The sequence below is a fragment of the Dermacentor andersoni genome, chromosome 1 (assembly GCF_023375885.2).
Source record: "Dermacentor andersoni chromosome 1, qqDerAnde1_hic_scaffold, whole genome shotgun sequence".
NCBI classification, from domain to species: Eukaryota; Metazoa; Arthropoda; class Arachnida; order Ixodida; family Ixodidae; genus Dermacentor; species Dermacentor andersoni.
The window spans coordinates 25681108-25701083 of record NC_092814.1 but is presented as its reverse complement, the minus strand read 5'-3'; the positions used below and the strand labels follow the sequence as shown (position 1 = coordinate 25701083).

At 47.7% G+C, this 19976-nt stretch overlaps 1 protein-coding gene across 1 annotated transcript in view; it reads right to left on the bottom strand.

The window, feature by feature from the left end:
- Positions 1-19976, bottom strand: part of sli (slit guidance ligand) — a 434906-nt gene that overhangs the window by 124304 nt on the left and 290626 nt on the right. The window contains exon 13 of the mRNA XM_050192987.2: positions 19207-19278. Coding sequence (XP_050048944.1) covers positions 19207-19278 — 72 coding nt within the window. The remainder of the gene's footprint in view (positions 1-19206; positions 19279-19976) is intronic.

The window sequence follows — 19976 nt, the reverse complement described above, 5'->3', positions numbered from 1 at the left end:
CATAATGCCGCTATGACTGTTGGTATCTCTACTGAATCAAATGCCTTTTCGTGATCTATGAAAGCCCTATAGAGAGGCTTATTATACTCTGCGGATTTCTCGATAACCTGATTAGTGACCTAGATGTGATCCATTGTAGAGTATCCCTTCCTGAAACCTGCCTGTTCCCTTGGTTGACTGAAGTCCCGTGTTGCCCTTATTATGTTGGAGATTATTTTGGTAAATATTTTATATAATACTGGGAGTAAGCTAATGGGCCTATAACTTTCAATTCTTTAACGTCTCCGTTTTCGTGGATTAGTATAACTTTTGCATCCTTCCAGTTTTCTGGGACCTTTGCAGTCGATAGAAGCTTCGTATAAAGAGCCGTCAGTTTTCCAAGCATTATGTCTGCTCCATCTTTGATTAAATCGACTGTTATTCCATCTTCTCCTGCCGCTCTTCTTCGTTTCATGTCTTGCAAGACCCTTCGGACCTCATCGCTAGTTATAGGAGGAGTTTCTGTATCCTGTTCCTTACTGTTTCTAATTGAGGTATCCTGACTCATCTGGGTACTGTACAGGTCAGTACAGAATTCTTCCGCTGCTTTTACTATATCTTCGAGATTGCTGATGATATTACCCTGCTTATCTTTCAGTGCATACATCTTGGTTTGTCCTAGGCCAAGTTTCTCACTGATTTCAGGCTGCGTCCATTTTTTACGGCTTCTTCAGTGTTTCTCACGTTATAGTTTCGAATACCACCTATTTTCGCCTTGTTCATCAGTTTTGACAGTTCCGCAAATTTTGTCTTATCTCTCGAGTTGGACACTTTCATTTTTTGTCGTTTCTTTACTAGGTCCTCTGTTACTTGGGAGAGCTTGCCTACTGGTTGCCTTGGTGCCTTGCCTCCCCCTTCAATTGCTGCCTCTGAAGCCAACCAGTTACGGTTTCATTCATTAGCTCTATGTCATCATCATCACTCTGTTCTAAGGCTGCATATTTGTTTGCAAGTACCGAATTTGTCGGCTTTTACCCTTACTGCCTCTAGGTTGACCTGTTTCTTCTTGACCACTCTTACTCTTTCTCTCTTCAAATTGAGGTGAATCATAGTCCTCACTAACCTATGATCACTGCACTTTACCCTACCTATCACTTCTACATCCTGCACTATGCTGGGATCAGCAGAAAGTATGAAGTAAATTTCATTTCTTGTTTCACAATTAGGGCTTTTCCAGGTCCACTTTCTATTGCTACGCTTCCTCAAAAAGGTGTTCATTATTCGAAGCTTATTCCTTTCTGCGAATTCTGGCAGCATCTCTCCTCAAGCGTTCCTAGAATCGACGCCGTAGTTGCCAATTGCTTGTTCACCAGCCTGCTTTTTCCACACTTTTGCATTGAAGTCGCCCATTACTACAGTATACTGAGTTTGCACTTTTCTCATCGCTAATCCAACATCTTCATAAAACTGATCTACTTCCTCATCATCGTGACTGGATGTTGGAGCGTAGGCTTGTACTAGCTTTAATCTATACCTCTTTTTAACTTTAATTACGACTACAGCTACCCTCTCATTAATGCTGTAGAATTCGTCAATGTTGCCCGCTATGTCCTTATGTATTAAGAATTCTTCCCCGTATTGCTTCTTATCTAGGAGACCTCTATAGCAGAGGACATGTCCGTTATTCAGCAATGTATAAGCCTCACCAGTTCTTCTAATCTCACTAAGGCCGATGAGTTCTATGTTCATTTTTCATTTACTTATTGTTTTGTTTTTGTTTTTCTGTCTGTGAAACTAAGTTAGCCTGTGAAAAATCTGTCCAGGCCGCATCTGGAGTCTGCTGGATTAGCGCGAATAATTCGCCACCTTCATGTCAACTTGGAACATCATGCTGGTAAGAATTTATCTCGATAGCAGTGAGGGGCCGATCAGGCTCACGTCTAGCGCTTACCGTAGAGTATGGGTTTTGTTCGTCCATATCACTGACCACAAGCACTCGACGGACGTCAATCAAATCACGACTACTAAGAGGAGCGGCTAAATTTTCTCGTCTTGAGTCACGAAATTTACCGTGCAAACACGGTGCCGAGAGACAAGAAAAACGATAAATGAAAGGCAGAGAGGTTAACTAGGATTGAGCGCGGTTGGCACAGGCGCAGAGTGATATAACGCGGACAAACACAATCTGCGGATAGGCTCCTCGAAGTAGCTCACGTGCCTCGTGACATTGGCCGCACTGTATGTTGATTTTGAGCCGCCAGCGGTGGCGATACTCTCTATACAGGGTGTCTTTTGTTTTGGACCATACATATCTTTTGATAAAATAGAAATGAGAGCAGCGAACGTGGTGTTTTTGCAGACGAGTTGCTAGGCGAGGCGGACATGCTTTGCTGCTAATAACGTGAGCATTAGAAGGCTAATTAACACAAATTCATTATCTTTTTATTATTACCCTGGGGACAGTTGTCTAAACGGCAACTTTGGAGGCAGTGAGATTTTCATGCACATTCATTTTTTTTAATCTTCAAAATCGCACCTAATTCGAGATATTCATGATCAAATTGCAAAACTCGATTCTAAAGCTGCAAAACAATTCCAAAAGTAGAACAAAATGTGACTGCCTTCAAGTTCATCATTTAAACAACTGTCGCTTAAGCACTAATAAAAAAGTAAATTAATACATTTTTGTTAATTTCTCTTCTGAAGCTCACGTTATTAGCGGCAAAGTATGTCCGCCTCATCCGCAAAAACACCACGTTCACTGCGCTTATAGCATTTCTATAAAAATTATGTATTGCCTAAAAATATCCGAGGGCACCTATAAGCACTTCTCATGAGTTGCGAATGCGAAAGCAGTAATGACCAATCGAAAGCCGCTGAGCGGTCCTTCGAGTTACAAACTCCTCGCAGGCAAGTGAGACCGTTGAGACGCTTTGTCAACGCCTCCTAGGTAACACAAGGCCGGCGCACTTCGATCCGTAACGTCATGCTACCTTGCCTGATTGCCACGGAATCTAACGGAGACGCTCCCGAGTAAGGCGCGGTGATTTTGACGTCATCGATTTCGTCACGCCGGGCTTGACAATCGAAATTCCGGTCTAAGTCGCATGATGTCATAAAGCAGTGTGCACAGGCCTTCTATATAGAAGGCACTGACTAAGCACAGGGGGCAAGACACTCGGCCTCTGGGCGTGGGGTCCCAAGTTAGAAACTCACTACCGCCAACGCCTTTACTTGCGAATTCATTCTGTTCTTAGAGCACAGCTCTTAGGCGCCCGTTCTTGCGCTGAACGTAGGGCGTCCCTCAGCGTAGCCGAGTGAAGGAGCACAGCGAAGGATGAAAGAACAAACGCGGAGCGCAGCGGGAAATGAAAGACGGCGAGGGCGAAGAAAGCGCGAGAAGGAAAGCGAAGGAGAGCATGGCGAGAGGGTGAGGAGGAAAGCGGAGTACCGCACGAGACGTGCTCCACGACGGCGACCAGGCATGCGGCGAGCGTGTTCACATATACCATACCTATATGGAAACAAAGCGCTGGCGTGGGCTTTGGATCCACTGCGCATGCGCGATGCGCTCCGCGTGAGTCACGTGTTCCCGTGCTGATGCTTTCTTTCTGAACAATGAACGACGCAACCGGTGGAAATGCTTCGTCTGTCGCTGCTCCTAAACGAGCTGCCCGATCAGAGGCTCAGCGCCACCGCCGAGAGCACCTTGTCCGTCTGAATCTATTTGTCACAATACATCGCTAATTCAACACAGCTGCGCTCAACATGCGCATAAGGAAGCGTCGTAATCATCAGCGAACGTTTTTATACATTAATTTCTTTATAGCGATTGCCGAGGCGAACTTAGAACACAGGCGTGATTTTGCGTGGTCAAGGATCGCGCGGATAACGCACGCATTGAACGGTCTACGCGTCTAAATCCTCCATGAGTTGGCGTGTCTCCTACTAATTCTTAAAGGTCACTGCGTCTTAATGACCCTCCATGGAGATTTCTAAGTATGCTAAGCAGGTGCTCTCGAGGCGTCTACGCAAGCGCGCGCACACACACGTACAAACATCGCGTCAATACATACTCTTGAGCGAGGGGCTACCGAGGAAAAGACCTGCAATAACGTGAATTTTTGCACATAATTTCCTATTGATTCTTTACGCGGAAAAGCTTGCACTTACGCGTGCCATTCTTATTTCTTGTGACGAACATGGGGGCTACGTATTTAGGCATAAAAAACGGCGAATCTCGAAATAAACATTCGCTGTTAAATGTAAGTGCCTTGCGCCTCGTTCCTTGTGTCCGTGTTGCAATGCACTTGACGCCGAGTAACCAACGTGCCCACATGTTAGCGCCCTCCTCGCTACACGCATGCGACAACGCGTAAGCGTTACTAAATGTTCCTAGACTCGGCTCATGTCCAGTTAATATTGTTGCGTGTGGAAAGACACAGACAGAAGAGGCTATTTACAGGCTATTTACACTGGAGCCAGGCAGCCAGGCTGACACTCGCTCGCGCCAAGCGCACCGACCAACTTCGTCGTCGTTCTCGCGGCGGCTCATTTCTTGAGCATCGCTTGAGCATATCGTAATAATATCTACATGTCATAAAGTGGGGCAATTTCAAGCCAGTTTTGCGCACGATCTTTAAAGTTATGAGATGTTCGATCCTTCGTTCGCCTTTCATATCCGTTCATGCGATGGCACCCATGCAAGAAGAATCGAACAAACCAGGAAAGTTGGGTATAGTTAGGCGTGAACGTCTTTCCCTGCCGCTTTAAATACGAAACAGACTTACGCCACAATTTGTCGCAGTATACGTGCACAAATTTCAAGGCATCAGTACATCATCATAGCACCCGTCGCAGTAGACCAGTGGCTATGGCGCTGAGCTCGAGGTCGCGGTTTCCATCGCGGCCGCATTACGATGGGGGCAAAGTGCAAAAAACTCCCGCGGACTTGGATTTATTTGCAATAAATTTCGATTTAGTGCAAATAAATCCAAGTACACGGAAGTGTACTTCGTGTGCACAAAGTCACGGCAAACACTGTAGCGCAGTGCATATGCCGTAGCAAGCTATCTATCTCAGTAAAGGCCAGAACTATAGAATAGTACGATTTGACTAACTCATTGAGCCGTTGTCCTTTGTGTCCCCTCAGAGGCTCGTGCCAAATGTCGTCGACTATCGTGTGTGCTCACACCAGCACTGTGAAGACAGCCCGTAGGGCGAGTAATAATGCTTTTCGTAAAACCGCGCGAAGTAAGCGCACAATTGGGATCTCACTGGATTTTACCTATACCCTCATAATTTTTTCCAGCTGAGCGAGCAAGCCGTTATGCCTCTCTCTGGCCTCTCGTACTCCATCATAGCTGGCAACTCGGGAAATGCCAAGCCTTCCATCAGCCCGGCGACACTCGCCCAAGGGCGGCAGCCCCACTGCACGCACGGTTGGCGACACATCGCGCACCTTTTTCGGGAAGCGACCAAATCCCCGGGCCGCATTTAGACCCGAACCGAATCTTGATCGTGCGCGGCTTCCGTTCCGCGCAACCAGCAGCAGAGGTGTTATTTATATTGGGCCGGCGCGGCGCAACCTATACGGGCCGGGCGCTTTTATTAGAAGCGCGCGGCGCGGAGAAATGATGATGAGTCGCTGGTTAGTGTGGTTCTTTCTACAAAGAAGGAGGGGGATCGCGCGGCCGTGGTCACCAAATTCATCACAGCCGAGCGCCCCCGCACGCAGCCTCGACGGCGCAGCCAACTTCTCGCCGCGCCGCAAGGCGCTGCGCGAAGAGGATGGTCGACGCGCCGCGTGGGTGGGAAGTGTGGACGCAGGTGCTTGACGGCCAGCCTCCACCCACGCTGCGAGACTGTGCGAACGCGCGCGCGTTGTGTGCAGCGCACAGACGGAAAGGAGCCCGACGAAGAGTTTGCAAATACGACGAAGGTTGCATGACTGCAGCTCGCATTTGATGCCACGAGCAAGATTCATAAATATCTTTCTTTTCATGGTTATGTTGCGCTCAGTTTTACAAACACGATATTAAGGAAGGACAGGACGTGGACGGACGTAGCGCCACGTCCACGCTTGCGATAGCTAAAGAAAAAGAGATGTGCGTAAGCACTCCGTCCATCGCGCTTATCAAAGCTGAGGTCGAGTTTGCCAGGGCGAACGGGTGCATGTGAACGATGTATGCCTGACCCGAACTATGATCACACGTCGTCACCTTGTCATATATTATATGTAACCCCTCCCCCCCCCCCCCCCCCCGCACCATATCTCCTTGTATATAAGCGCGTTCTTTAACAGTATTAAACAGTTGGTAGTTGCGCTACGTCCGTCCACGTCCTGTCCTTCCTTAATATCGTGTTTGTAAAACTGAGCGCAACATAACCATGAACGTTCACCAACTAGCCCCCTTCATTGCTTTACTATATCTTTCTTTTCAACCCTGGTGGTGGTAGCTGCGCACCGCGCACATAATGAATGAATATTTGATGTTTAATGGCGCAAGGGCCAGATGTGGCCAAAGAGCGCCATGCTAATGATTAATGATTTCGCAGTGCTTGATGGGTTTTATGGTCTTAATGCGCCGTGGCTGTAAAGGGGCCTAAAAGAGTTGATGCAAATTCATAAAATATACAAGTAATAAAATTATGGGAATGACTATTGGCGTGTACTATGAACATAAAAATGTATTGAGAAAGAGTGATGCAATATATAAAATATGTGATTGTCTAGATGTATAATATTGTCTAGAGCACTACTGCCTCACCAGGGCCCTTGAAACGCAAGGGCCTAGAGGCATGTGCTATACAGAGAATCTATCCTAGCGATATCCTCTGGAAAGAGGGTGCGCTAAGAAATGAATGGGCTTGTAACATGTAGTACGACATCTGTTAAAAAAGCGAGGACTGCTTTGGTATTAAAAAGCGGTTCTTCACCAAGAAACATAGCCGGATGCAGGGGAATACAATGGCGGTATGCAAACGGGAAATGTTTCCTCCTGTCTCTTTCGGCTTCCCGGCACTCCAGGAAGACATGGAGGACGGTCAGCCGGTCGCCACATCTACCACAGGTTGGAGGCTCGTTACCGGTCAAGAGAAAATTGTGAGTGCCAAATGTGTGTCCTATTCTCAGTCTAGTGAATAGGACGTCTGTTTTTCGTGTTTTCGTTGTTGGCTGCCAGAAACCTAACTTAGGCTTAATTACGTGAAGCTTATTGCTCGTTTCTGCGTCCCACAAGCGTTGCCAGTAGCTTCGCAGTTTGTTTCTGAGGAAAGGCTTCATGTCTGTAGCAGGGACTGCACCAGAACGAGTACCCTGCGATGCCATTGATTTGGCCATCTCATCAGCAAGCACATTTCCCTCGATTCCTCTATGGCCAGGTACCCAGCATATTACTACGTGTCTGTGTGATAGATAAATATTGCATAAGAGCGAGTAAAGTTCTATGAAAACAGGATTTGTATGCTTTTGTAAAGAGTTCAGCGCTTTTACAAGGCTTAACGAGTCTGTAAATACTATTGCTCTGTCGAGTTTTAATTTATTTATATGTTTTACTGCAGACAGTACGGCATATGTTTCTGCAGTGAAGATACTCGTTAAGGGGTTCAGCACGTCAGATTCAGAGAGAGAGTGACCAACAGCAGCGTAGGATACGCCAGCATGGGATTTGGACGCGTCTGTGTAATATTCGTAGCAGGAGTACTTCGATTGAAGCTCTCGGAAATGCATAGCAATTTCAAGCTCAGGAGCGTGCTTCGAGACCTTTACAAATGATGTGTCACATTCTATCATCTGCCACTCCCAGGGCGGTAATAGATTAGCAGGAGCCATTAAGCGATGTTCGAGAACTGGAACATCCATTTCTTCACTAAGTTCTCTTACACGAAGCGACAAAGGAAGTTTCATGGAGGGTTTGTTACGGAAGAGTGTTTCACACGTTAAGTCGTTTACTGTGGTGAAACACGGATGTTCCTTATTAGAGCGCACTTTAAGAAAGTAGGTGAAGCTGATGTATGTTCTCTGAATATGTAGTGACCACTCGTCTGACTCTGCATATAGACTTTCAACGGGGCTTGTTCTAAATGCGCCAGTGGCGAGGCGGATACCCAGATGATGAACGGGGTCTAACATTTTTAATGCACTTGGTGCAGCAGAGTGATATACTAAGGCACCATAATCTAGCCGTGATCTAACTAGGCTCCTGTACAGATTCAACAGGCACCTCCTGTCGCTACCCCATGTAGTGTGGGATAGAACTTTAAGTACGTTCATGGTTTTTAGACATTTTGCTTTAAGACATCTTATGTGTGAAATGAAGGTAAGCCTGGAGTCAAGGATAACACCTAGAAATTTGTGTTCTTTGTTAACAGGAATTTGTTGTCCACCCAGTTCTATACAGGGATCAGGTACCAGGCCTCTCTTTCTTGTGAAGAGAACGCAAGTACTTTTGTGCGGGTTAATTCTAAATCCATTTTGGTCTGCCCACTTGGACACCTTGTTTAAGCCCTGCTGTACCTGCCTTTCACATACTGTAAGGTTGCAGGATTTGAAGCCTATCTGTATATCGTCTACGTAGACGGAATAAAAAATGGCTGGGGGCAGTGAAGAACGAAGTGTATTCATCTTAACGATAAAGAGAGTGCAGCTAAGCACGCCTCCCTGGGGTACACCAGTTTCCTGCGTAAAAGGACGTGACAGTGCATTACCGACTTTTACACGGAAGGTACGATTTGACAGATAGCTTTCGATTATGTTCAGCATATTTCCACGGATGCCCATTTCGGACAGGTCTCGCAAAATCCCGTAACGCCATGCCGTGTCATAAGCTTTTTCCATGTCAAGGAATATCGATAGGAAATACTGCTTATGTACAAATGCATCGCGGATATTTCCTTCAATGCGCACAAGGTGATCGTTTGTTGACCGCCCTTGTCTGAAGCCACACTGATAGAGATCGAGTATATTGTTGAGTTCGAGGAAATGTACGAGTCTGCGATTAATCATTTTTTCAAAGAGCTTACACAGACAATTGGTAAGAGCTATCGGACGATAACTTGCTGCTAAGGAGGGGTCTTTTCCCTGCTTCAGGACAGGAACCACAATCGCCTCTTTCCATGTAGATGGGAGGTATCCCGCAGCCCACAGAGTGTTGAAAAGTGTAAGTAGTGTAAATTGCGTGTCAGTATGTAAGTTTCTGATCATGTCATACATGACTCTGTCAGGTCCCGGTGCAGTGGTTTTGCATGTATTCAAGGCAGCTCTCAGCTCGGCAATACTGAAAGGCCGGTTATAGGGTTCATTCTGTGTGGATTTTCTAATTATTCGCTTACATTCTTCTGTTTGTTTATATTTAAGAAAGGACTGAGAATAATGGGTTGAGCTCGAGACGCTCTCAAAGTGCTCCCCAAGTGAGTCTGCCTGATCTTGCAGGGTATCGCCTTGTGTGTTTATCAGAGGGAGTGATTGCGCTTGTCGCCCTATTATCCTAATAACCCTGTTCCAGACTTTGGCCTCATCTGTGTACGAGTTGATGCCCGATAAAAACTTCTGCCAGCTTTCTCTTCTGGCCTGTCGGCGGGTTCGCCTGCCTTCGGATTTTACTTTTTTAAAGTGGATAAGATTTTCTGCAGTGGGAGAAGCGCGTAGCAAACCCCACGCTTTGTTCTGTTTTTTACGTGCGATCCTACAATCGTCGGTCCACCACGGAACACGCCGTTTGCACGACAGGCCATTTACTTGTGATATGCATTTAGATGCGGCATCTATTATAAAGGCTGTAAAATACTCCACAGCTGCATCAATTTCTAACGAGGAGATGTCATGCCATGAGATACCAGTAAGAGTTCGAAATTTGTCCCAATCAGCAGTCTCAATCTTCCACCGAGGTGCCTGTGGTGGATATTCGTTTTCTTGAGGTGTTCGTATTAGTATGGGGAAGTGATCGCTTCCATAAGGGTTCTTTGTAACTTCCCATTCGAGTTCGGGCAGAATAGAAGGAGAGACTATGCTGAGATCGATTGAAGAAAAGGTTCTGTTTGCTAGAGAGTAATATGTGGCTTCCTTCTTATTCAGAAGGCACGCACCACAAGAAAAAAGGAACTGTTCAACAAGACGACCTCGCGCATCTATACGAGAGTCGCCCCACAGGGAGCTGTGCGCATTGAAATCGCCAAGGACAACATAAGGTTCTGGCAGTTGATCTATAAATGACTGAAATTCCTGTTTGTTTAATTTGTAGTGTGGGGGTACGTAAAGCGAGCAAATGGTGACGAGTTTATTTAGAAGAACAGCTCGAACCGCCACTGCTTCAAGGGGCGTTTGTAGCTCTAAACGCTGACAGGAAATACTTTTATGAATAAAAATGGCAACACCGCCTGATGACACGACAGCATCATCGCGGTCTTTGCGGAACTTGACATACGGTCGGAGGAATTTTGTGTGTTGTGGTTTTAAGTGAGTTTCCTGTAGACACAGCACCGCGCACATAGAGCGTGTTTCAGCGAACACTATCGATTTTAAAAAAAAAATAATTGCCTGTGGTAAATAGCACAATTCTATAATTCATGAGCTGGGCGGAACTTACTTTGGCAAAAAACAAAATGTAATGCATCACGACTAATTAATAAAGATGTGTTAATTATGTTTTTAACTAATTACATTATGACAGATATTGTAATTTACAAATTCTAGCCGGTGAGACTTCAAGGCATATCCACTTAAAAATAACTGCGTGGATGACACTATTCACGAGATACGCGTCGTCAAACTTAAGGCAAAAATCCACTGTTTCACTTTTTTAACAAAACGTCGTTTTACGCATTGAATCACAAAAGTAATTAACTGGAAAGCCAATGCATTCCTTCGCAAATTTCGGGAATTAGTACCTCGAAAGTGGTGTCATCCCGAGAATTCCTCCCAGGTGGATCCGCCCAGCGAACTCCCCGGCTAGAATTTGTAAATTGCAATATGTGTGCCATAAGGTAATTAGTTGAAAACTTAGTGATTTTTTTTTTTTTTTGTAGATTATACATTTCAATTTGTTGTGCAAGAATTGTCCGTCTCTTCGGGCAGACCAGCTCATCGACTACAATTATGCTATCTGGCACAGGCAATTTTAAAAAAATTTGGAAATATTCGCTGAAAAACCCGGTATAGTTCTGCCTTTGCGCTTTTCAGTTTGTCATATTCTTAAAAGTTCCAAGCGTTCATTTTGTTCGCTCTTTTCATGTCCCGCGTTACTGTAGCCCTTCGCTCTTTATGGTGCTCTGCCGATTGATCCCCCGCTGTCACATCATGTTTCACCAGCCCTGTAAAATATCAATACGCACTCGCTGCGCAGCCACCTTTCCCGGAACAACCTGGCGCAAGAAACCAGATCAGTTCTCAATACAAACCGACAATGTGTGCGACAGGCTATTACAAGCCCATCACGTACGTGCAGGCAAATTAGAAGCCGTAAAGCTAAAACTGTGTCGCCCACTAGAGCGATGATTGCAAGTCTCAGTTCAATTATGAAGTCGGGAAGCTCGACAAACGGTGTTAAGGACAACAATTTCTCCCTTTAGATGACAGTTTATTGTACTGCTCACTCAAATGATACTGTATCGCTTTCTTCATAGTACTCTTACTTTTGTGAGAGCCGACGAAGCAGGAGAGCATTAGCACTGCTTCTGCAGTTCTCTGTAAATATATTTCCTAAATCCTCGCTGTCCGCCCCTGAATTAACTTTTCCGCGGAGCTGGTGCTGCACTAGAAAGTCGAAAATATCGCTTACGAGACTACGTTGCCGAGTCCCCTGGCTTTTTACCTTCAGAGGTCTGGTCTGCCATGCCACCTTTGTCTCATTCTGCGATGAGAGTGAATCGCTAGAGCATTTCTTTTTAGCGGGTCGCCTTCCTGTCATTTGGTTGGTTGGTAACAACTTTATTTGTAGTCCTGCAGAGCTTTCGCCGACGGGGCCTTAGGTCTCCCACGTGGGGACGTCGAGGTGTTGACTCGCCGCCCCCTCGCGGGCCTGCTCGACGGCCCAGAGTTGGTCACCGAGGCTGGGGCTGCGCAAGGCAGCGGCCCAACGCGGCGGAAGGGTTCCAGAGTTAGCACCGTGCGGGTTTTTGTTACAGTCCCAGAGCATGTGAGTTAAAGCGACTATATGAGTGTGGCAGACCTTGCATATATTTGTCGGGTATGTGCCGGGGTAGAGCCTGTGGTATTGTGCCGGCCGGGTTAGGATACGTGAGCGTCCGCAGTTGTCTGAGGCCCACCGCTTGCGCCCTGTCCAGCATGTCGCTGGGCGGAGGGAAGGTTCGGCGAGCCAGGCAGAGGGCCTTGGTAATTTCGTTGTAGCTGGTCAAGCAGTCTTTGATGCTGTCCCACGGACGACGGTCGCCGGCGCGGTTCGCGAGCTCACGCGCCTTGGCATGTGCCGCCTCGTTTTGGTTGCGATATGTATTCGATACTTCTCCCATGTGCGCCGGGAACCACTGGATCCTGGTTTGAAAATCTACCTCCCGCTGGACTTGTCGATTGCTCAGGACTCGGGCCGCCCTCCGTGGGATCCATCCTTTGGCGAAGTTTCTGACCGCTTGTCGCGAGTCGCAGAGAAGCGTGGTGCACGTCGGATCCGTGAGGGCGAGTGCCACCGCCGCTTCCTCCGCTTCTGCGCGCTCGCACGCTACACTTGCCGTTATGCGCGTTTTGCCACTCGAATCGATGACCGCAACCGCGAATCGCGAGCGTTCTGCGTATTCCGCGGCGTCAACGAACCGTGTCTCCGTTTCGTCTCCGTAGATGTGTAGGAGAACTCTGGCCCTGGCCATTCTTCATCCCTGGTTGTGTTCCGGGTAGACGTTCCGTGGAATAGGGTCGACTCTTAGCGTTTGTCTGATCGCGCCCGGAACGGCGACTTTCTGGCCTTGTGCGTGGTAACCGATGCCGAGAATTTCTCTGATCTGGCGTCCCGCTCTCGTGCCAGCTAATCTTTTTAGTTGTGAAGTGCGCTGCGCTTCAGCGATTTCGCTAAGCGTGTTGTGAAGCTCAAGCTGGAGCAAGCGGTGCGTACTGGTGGACTCGGGTAGACCCAGTGCTATCTTGTACACCCTGCGGATGAGGACGTTAATCTTGGCTTCTTCTCCCTTGTACCAGTTGTGGAATGCCGCGATGTACGCAATATGGCACATGGCGAAAGAGTGTATGAGTCGTGCGAGACTCGCCTCCCTCATTCGGTTTCTTCTGCTAGTGACCCTTTTGAGGATTCTCATGGCGTTAACCGTCTTATGCTTTAATTTAGTAATCGTTTCGCCGTTGACGCCTTGGCCTCGATTATCATGCCGAGGAGCCTAATACTCTGCTCTTTCGGGATGGTTGCTCCGTTTCTCGTGCGTAGTCTGATCTCTTTGTATTCTCGCCTGGTCGTCGCCGCATTCCGACCACACCCAAGTGGTCTGCCCCTCTGCGTGGGGCGGTAGAGTAGGAGTTCCGACTATTTCGGCGAACATCGTAACCCCGTATCCACAAGGTATTCCTCTATTGTCTCGATTGCTATTTGCAGTGCCGTTTCGATGTGACCGTCGCTGCCTTCGTGCACCCAGAGGGTTATGTCGTCGGCGTATATGGTGTGCCGGACGTCTTTGAGTTCTTGTAGCTTTTCTGCTAGCCCGATCACGACCAGGTTGAAGAGCGTGGGCGAGATTACGGAGCCCTGCGGGGTGCCGGTGCTTCCCAGCATTTGCTCTTCTAGCTGGAGGTTTCCTGCCACTAAACCAGCTCACCTGTCTGTCAAGAAATCTTGTACGTAGTTGTAAGTGCGTACACCTAGGTTTTGCCGCGATATCTGGTGTAAGATCGCCGAGTGCGCGATTCTATCGAACGCGCTTTCGAGGTCGAGGCCGAGAATTGCTCTGGTGCCTCTCGTCTTGCCATCGAGCACCTGGTGCTTCAGTTGTATCATTGCGTCTTGCGTGGAAAGGTGTGGGCGGAATCCTATGATGGATGGTGGATGTGCCCCTTTCTGCTCTAAGTGCGCTTTGCAGCGGTTAAGCAGTGCGTGCTCCATAGCCTTGCCGACGCACGACGTTAGCGATATGGGGCGAAGGTTGTCAAGGCTCGGCGCTTTTCCGGGTTTCAGGATAGTATCATTCTCGCACTTTTCCACTGTTGCGGGAGGCTGCCGCGCTGCCAGCATGTCATGATTAACGGGGTGTCGAATCGCGCCTTGAAGAATCTCGACGAGCGATCCGTGGAGCAGTTAACGGCATTCCTATCATTCACATGAAAATATTTTCCGAACAGCGTTTCCGAAAGCTTGGCTCGAATTTGACTCGCTCGGTGATCCTTTCTTATGGCGCTACCGGACTCGGTTTTATAACCACAGGAACGTTTCTGATGCCCTCTGCAATTTTCTGAGAAATTCATGTTAAATTTTGTTTTTCTTTTCTTTTTAAAATTATATTTACTCGCTGTAATACTTAGTTACTATAGACTTCATATCTATATAACGTAACTTATAATTTCATTTTTTCCAGTTGATAACTTAGTTTCAATTTTTTCCCGCATTATTATTATTATTATTATTATTATTATTATTATTATTATTATTATTATTATTATTATTATTGAGCCCGTGCAGCACCCGATTCATGTCCGATCCCCCAGTGTGGGTTCAGTGTGGAACAACCAACCAACGTCTTTAGCTCGTCGTTCACTTTTTTGTGACCGGTTCTGCGACCCCGAGTGCTGTGACCCCACAAGGTTCGGGCATGTTGTCTCCGGCAGGTGCTGCACTGCCCGGGACGCAGCTTCGATCGCCATCCTGTGAGAGGGTAAGGCCTGCAAGTGCTTTCCACGTCGCAAGTTCTACTCGTTGCTACGTCTACACCTTGCGAGCATCAGGCTCCTGCAGTGACTGCTCCAGCCCTCTTTCCAGCGAGCTCATCATGTAACACTCCTGGCCAAGGTGCCCCCGTCGTCACCGACACGGCTTTCACAGCACCTCCACCTGCAGGTCACTATGATCTATCTAATATGTGGGATTCTTCTGCGACAATAATCACACGGACGCAAGCACGCAATCCACAGAAGGCTCGGACAACTTCAATGAGGTGTTGCCCTTTAAACGCCGCCGTAATGCAAGAATATATCACGTGATAGAAGGCCCGCTGACAGAGCCACGTGTTTCACGACAACGCTTGTGTGATCCTCAAGCCAAAAGACCCAGCACAGCTTATTACGCGCCTCAATCCCCTTGTCGTGAGAGATTGTCTGGAGGAGCTAGTTGCTCTTGACAACAATATTCAAGTTAGACCACACGGTAGGCTAAATAACTTGTCTGTTGAAACGCGTACCTGTGGTGTCACAGCACGCCTTATTATTCGCCTTTGTCATTGCTGGCATATATGTTCAAGCTTACAAGCACTGCTCAAGTAACTGCGATAAGGGTGAGAGTGCCCGGCGGAACTCTCTCACGAAGAAATCCTTGCTGCGCTACTCCAGAGAGTACCAGTGCGATCGGTATTTACGGTCCGTGTACGGGTCCCTTTCGAGGAACCCGTATGGGTTTCCTTTGTAGCAATTGCTACGATTGCATGCAAGTCTAATTTTCCCTTGATTAATTACTTCTCTCCACCTTGCGGGTTTCCGCAGAACTATTACGTCAAAGTTAACGCTATTTGTTGTCAAATGTGTCTTTCTCTGTCCCTGTTGTTCAGCTTGAGCGACAACAAAGTAGAAGCTGCCGTACCAACAAGGCTCACGTAGCTACCCTCATGCTTCTAGGCTTATCCTCGCACCCGCATCATAAGGCGCCCGTGGCGCAATAAGATCTCATCGCATTTGGTCTTTATACTGAACATCACGGCGACGGCGAAAATTTGCCTGAAGTGTCATTTTAGAACAACTGCCCCGTTTTTTTTTTTTTTTTGCGTACATTTGACCACCTGGGGTGCGATCGGAGATGGTTATTCGGCGCGTTCGTTCGGTTACCAGCGCGCGCGATTGGCCTACTCCGCGCCGACGTCGCCAGCCGCGGGGCGCGGCCACGTTTTTGGTGACGTCAAAATGACGACACGCTCCTGTCAATCATCCTCCCACCGAGCATTTCGCCTGCTAGGCGTCGAACCCGACGGGAGCTGGGAAGTTTGGAGCGATCATACGGCTTCGCATGGCGCGTCTGGTGGATTGGATTGGATCCAACAGGCGGCTGCGGCATGGCACGTTTGAACCCAATCCATAGTTTATTTCGAGAAAATGGCGCTTCCGTTGGGAACTTAGGTTGTTGCGCTGGCGTTTCTAGAGGAAGGAGGAGAGCGGGTGGCGGTGCGAAACGCGTTTGAAGAAATGGCAGAAAGTGAATTCCGGCGTCGTTTTTGTTTCTCGAAACAAATAATTCGTTGGTTGTACAGAGAAATCGACCCCATCATCGGTGCCAGGGGGCCACTGGAATGTTGTCGCTGCCTCTTGAAAAGTGCGCCACTCTTACCGTCGTTTTTTTTTTTCTTTTTTCTTCTCGCTGTGCGCGACACCACCTAGGGACGACGCAAAGAAACTAATAGTTATAAATTGCAGTAGTTACACGTACTACTATTTGAAGACGTGTTTGGGCTTGAGAAGGAAAAATACATTTTTTTAGATAAAGATTTCATTCATTTGGAAGACGAGAAACATTTCGTTTTGTAGAATACTGTCTGCAAGCAGACGACAAACGACGGAAGTAAACTTCCGGGGAGGTCACCGCTTCCTGACTGGCTGCTCTCTCCGCCCCGCTGTCACAAATTTTGCATACTGCAAACTTGTGACGTTGCAGCAACTGAACAGAACGCGTATCGAACAAAATATCTCCGATCGCACCCCTGGCTTCAGCAGCACAATATTGGAGAGTTGTAGGTTAGGGGGCGCAAGCGGTTTGCGTACCCAAGAACTAGGGGCGACGGTAATGCGCATGCGCAGACCCAGACGTAGGAGTCTACGCATGCACAGTACCATGGCCCCTAGTTCTGGCGTACGCAACGCAAGCCGCTTGAGTCCCCTAATCTAAAACTCTCTATTTATCCTTGCACGTCGAAATTTTCAGTTGGTATCCAAGGAACCTTTATGCATCTTTGTAATTCGCATCTATTTTCTGCCCCAAGTCCAGCAGTGCCGACACTACACCGCAGGACTTGTGTGTAAATAATAATTGCAACCCTACGTAGTGTACATTCTGTAGCGTGTTCCACTACTTATTACGAACAATGGCATTTCCTTGTGACATGATCGCGTTCATTTAGTAAATCAGGACTTTTGTGGCATAGAAGCTGCCACGACTACAAAAGCGGTTTTGGTCCCGTCCTTTTGCACCTGCAGCAGAGCTTCAACGCCACATCCCTGTACTTGAACGCCTAACCTCACCGCTCGTCAGCCACAAGGCACACTTGTGCTTCTTGAGGACGGCTATACCGCCGCTATAACGACGCTGTCCCCGCGTGTGCATTCACCGCGCCTATTCGTCCCCCTCTCCATAAACAACCAAACGCTTTTCTGGTTAGCAACACTGCACTGCCCCTTTCTCTCCATGATAGTTTCGACGGAGTTGCAAACAGTCCACAAATATACTGCGGTGCGGTCACGTGCGACAGCCACTAATTAGGCGTCAAATTATGGCACTACTTTTCATCTTGAGTTCTTTTGAACATTACAAAGTTCTGGACAACGTGCTCAACGTATTGCGGGCTTGAGGTGATCCTTGCGAAATTTAAAGCAATCGTCATAGAGTAAATCTCCGCACTCACGGTCAGTACGGGACCTATTAATGGTTCACAAGGGGAAGCATAGCTATACTTCGTCTTCCCGTCGATATTACTTGAGGAAAATGTCACGACGACGGCACGTGATGAATTCCACCCGGGTGAGCGAGAGAGCGTGAAACAACTCGGCATCCACGTGTCAAGCCAGTGGTGGCGGTTGGATCCTACGACCTTCTAATACGTTCTATTGTACTAAGGGGTGGGAAGGAGGTCAAGCTGCCCTCTTAGTGGCGCAGCGTCACAGGCTGGCGGACACGAGAAATTGTGCAATAATCGCTGATCAACTCCGATTTGCTAAGGTTCAGTAATCGTTTGTCAATTATTGTGAATCGCTTTATTTCAAGCCTGCCAAAGCGTAAGGCATCTCTGCTAAATATAGCGAGACTAGTGTCAATTTCAATACACGGATCGAAACTTGCGGCAAAATTCCCGCCATTGACGTGTTCCGCTTAATTTGCCAGAAAGCAAGCCTCGTGCATTGCAGAATCAAACTTCGAGGATTGCTGCTATGTGAACATGAGCACTGATCGGCTTCACTTCTGCAGATGCAACACACGTCCTACTGTCCTTATTTAAAACGTTAATCAATCTTGGCGAATGAACTAGGCGACCGGCGCAGATAAAGGATCGTTGAAAAAATAATCTCGCTGTCTGTATCGTACAATTGTAACCAGCCTTCATTTGCTAAGACATCCGGCGCCTAAAACGTATCGCCATGCCCACGATTACACACATTCTTTAGCTCGGTGCATCTCGGTTCAGCAGCAGCTTGAGTGCGCACTCGACTCCCCAGGCGGTGCCTGCGTTTGCGCTGTTCAGGATGTCTCCATTTGATCACGCCAGATCTGTTGCTTCGACATGCTCCAAATTCCCGCCATCGGCATTGGCGGCAAAAATACTCGCTCAACATCGCAAGCGACAAGCCAATCCAAAAGGTGATAAATATTTCAAGGAACCCCGGCGCTACCCTGCAGAACTAGATCGACCAGCGCAACTCCTACTGCCGCACGGAGCAAGTGCACCCATGTGACTTGACAGTGCAACTTAAAATTGACCATTTTTATTCTGTTTACAACGCGATTTCTTCAACGCCAATTAATGCTCTTTCCTAGAAGACGCAAAAAGCTTCGTAGATTTGCTTTTGCCGTTTTCGAAGCTCTCTTTCCTATGATCTCATTAAAGAGCGATGAAATAGGCTCCCTTTAATTTACGTCCTTGTTTGGCTCCAGCAATAAAGGGAGCGTAATCCACACGGCCCCCCGTATGCCATTAAAATTTATACAATTCTCGTTCCGACGCCAACGTTGCATGATTAATGCGCGGCGGGGCTCCCCGTAGAGAAATCTGCCAGCGACCAGTGACGCTGCAGGAAAGGCAGGGCACAAGGAACGCAGGCTGCATAAAGCATGAGATGGGGAGCAAGAAAGCACAGAGGAAGGATATACGCACAGCAAATTCAGGTTCCGGAGATCCCTGAACGTGTCTTTCCTTATGCATGATATCCGGTTGGCGTTCAGCAGCCTGCGAAGGACAAGGAAGGCGCCTCATCACATATATGTGCGAGTGAACAGCCTGTCATCAGCGAACGTGCCGGCATTCAGCGCAAAGCTAGTTTGTTTTCGCAGAACTGGAAGCCAGAGTTATTTGTGCTTCCATTGGTCGACTTCGTTCGAGCAGATTAAATTTTCAAACCTGGCGAAAGCGAGCTGACGGCGGCGGCCAATGTTTCAACGGCGTTGGCTGCATGCGTCTGAGGGAAGACTGCTTCGGGAACCGTTCGCTTCTGCGTCGGCACGCTAGCCGCACGGCTGACCAAGGCCGCCATTTTTCTAGAGCAGTAATGACTCCGGGTGCACAACAGAATAGTTGTGTCGATTAAATTGGCGTCCCTCGTGAGCACTACAAGCTAGGGAATTCCCTTAGTGGAAGAACCCAAATGCTCACTCCAAAATATTTCACGATTAACACAGAAAACAAGAACACTCGCGAGTGACATATATGAAACCACGAGTGCAGTGCGAGCTAACAGAAGAGACACTGGGGCGACGCGTCGGAAATATTGCTCCTTCGATTCGACGCATTCGAGCTTCAGACACACGGTGCGACCGTACGAACCAGTAAGCAACGCATTCAGTTCTTAGCGAGTTGTTCAGGTAAGCGTTTAGTATTCTGGTAAAAGCATAAATAGTGTTAGACAGGATAGACTTTGCCATGATTCC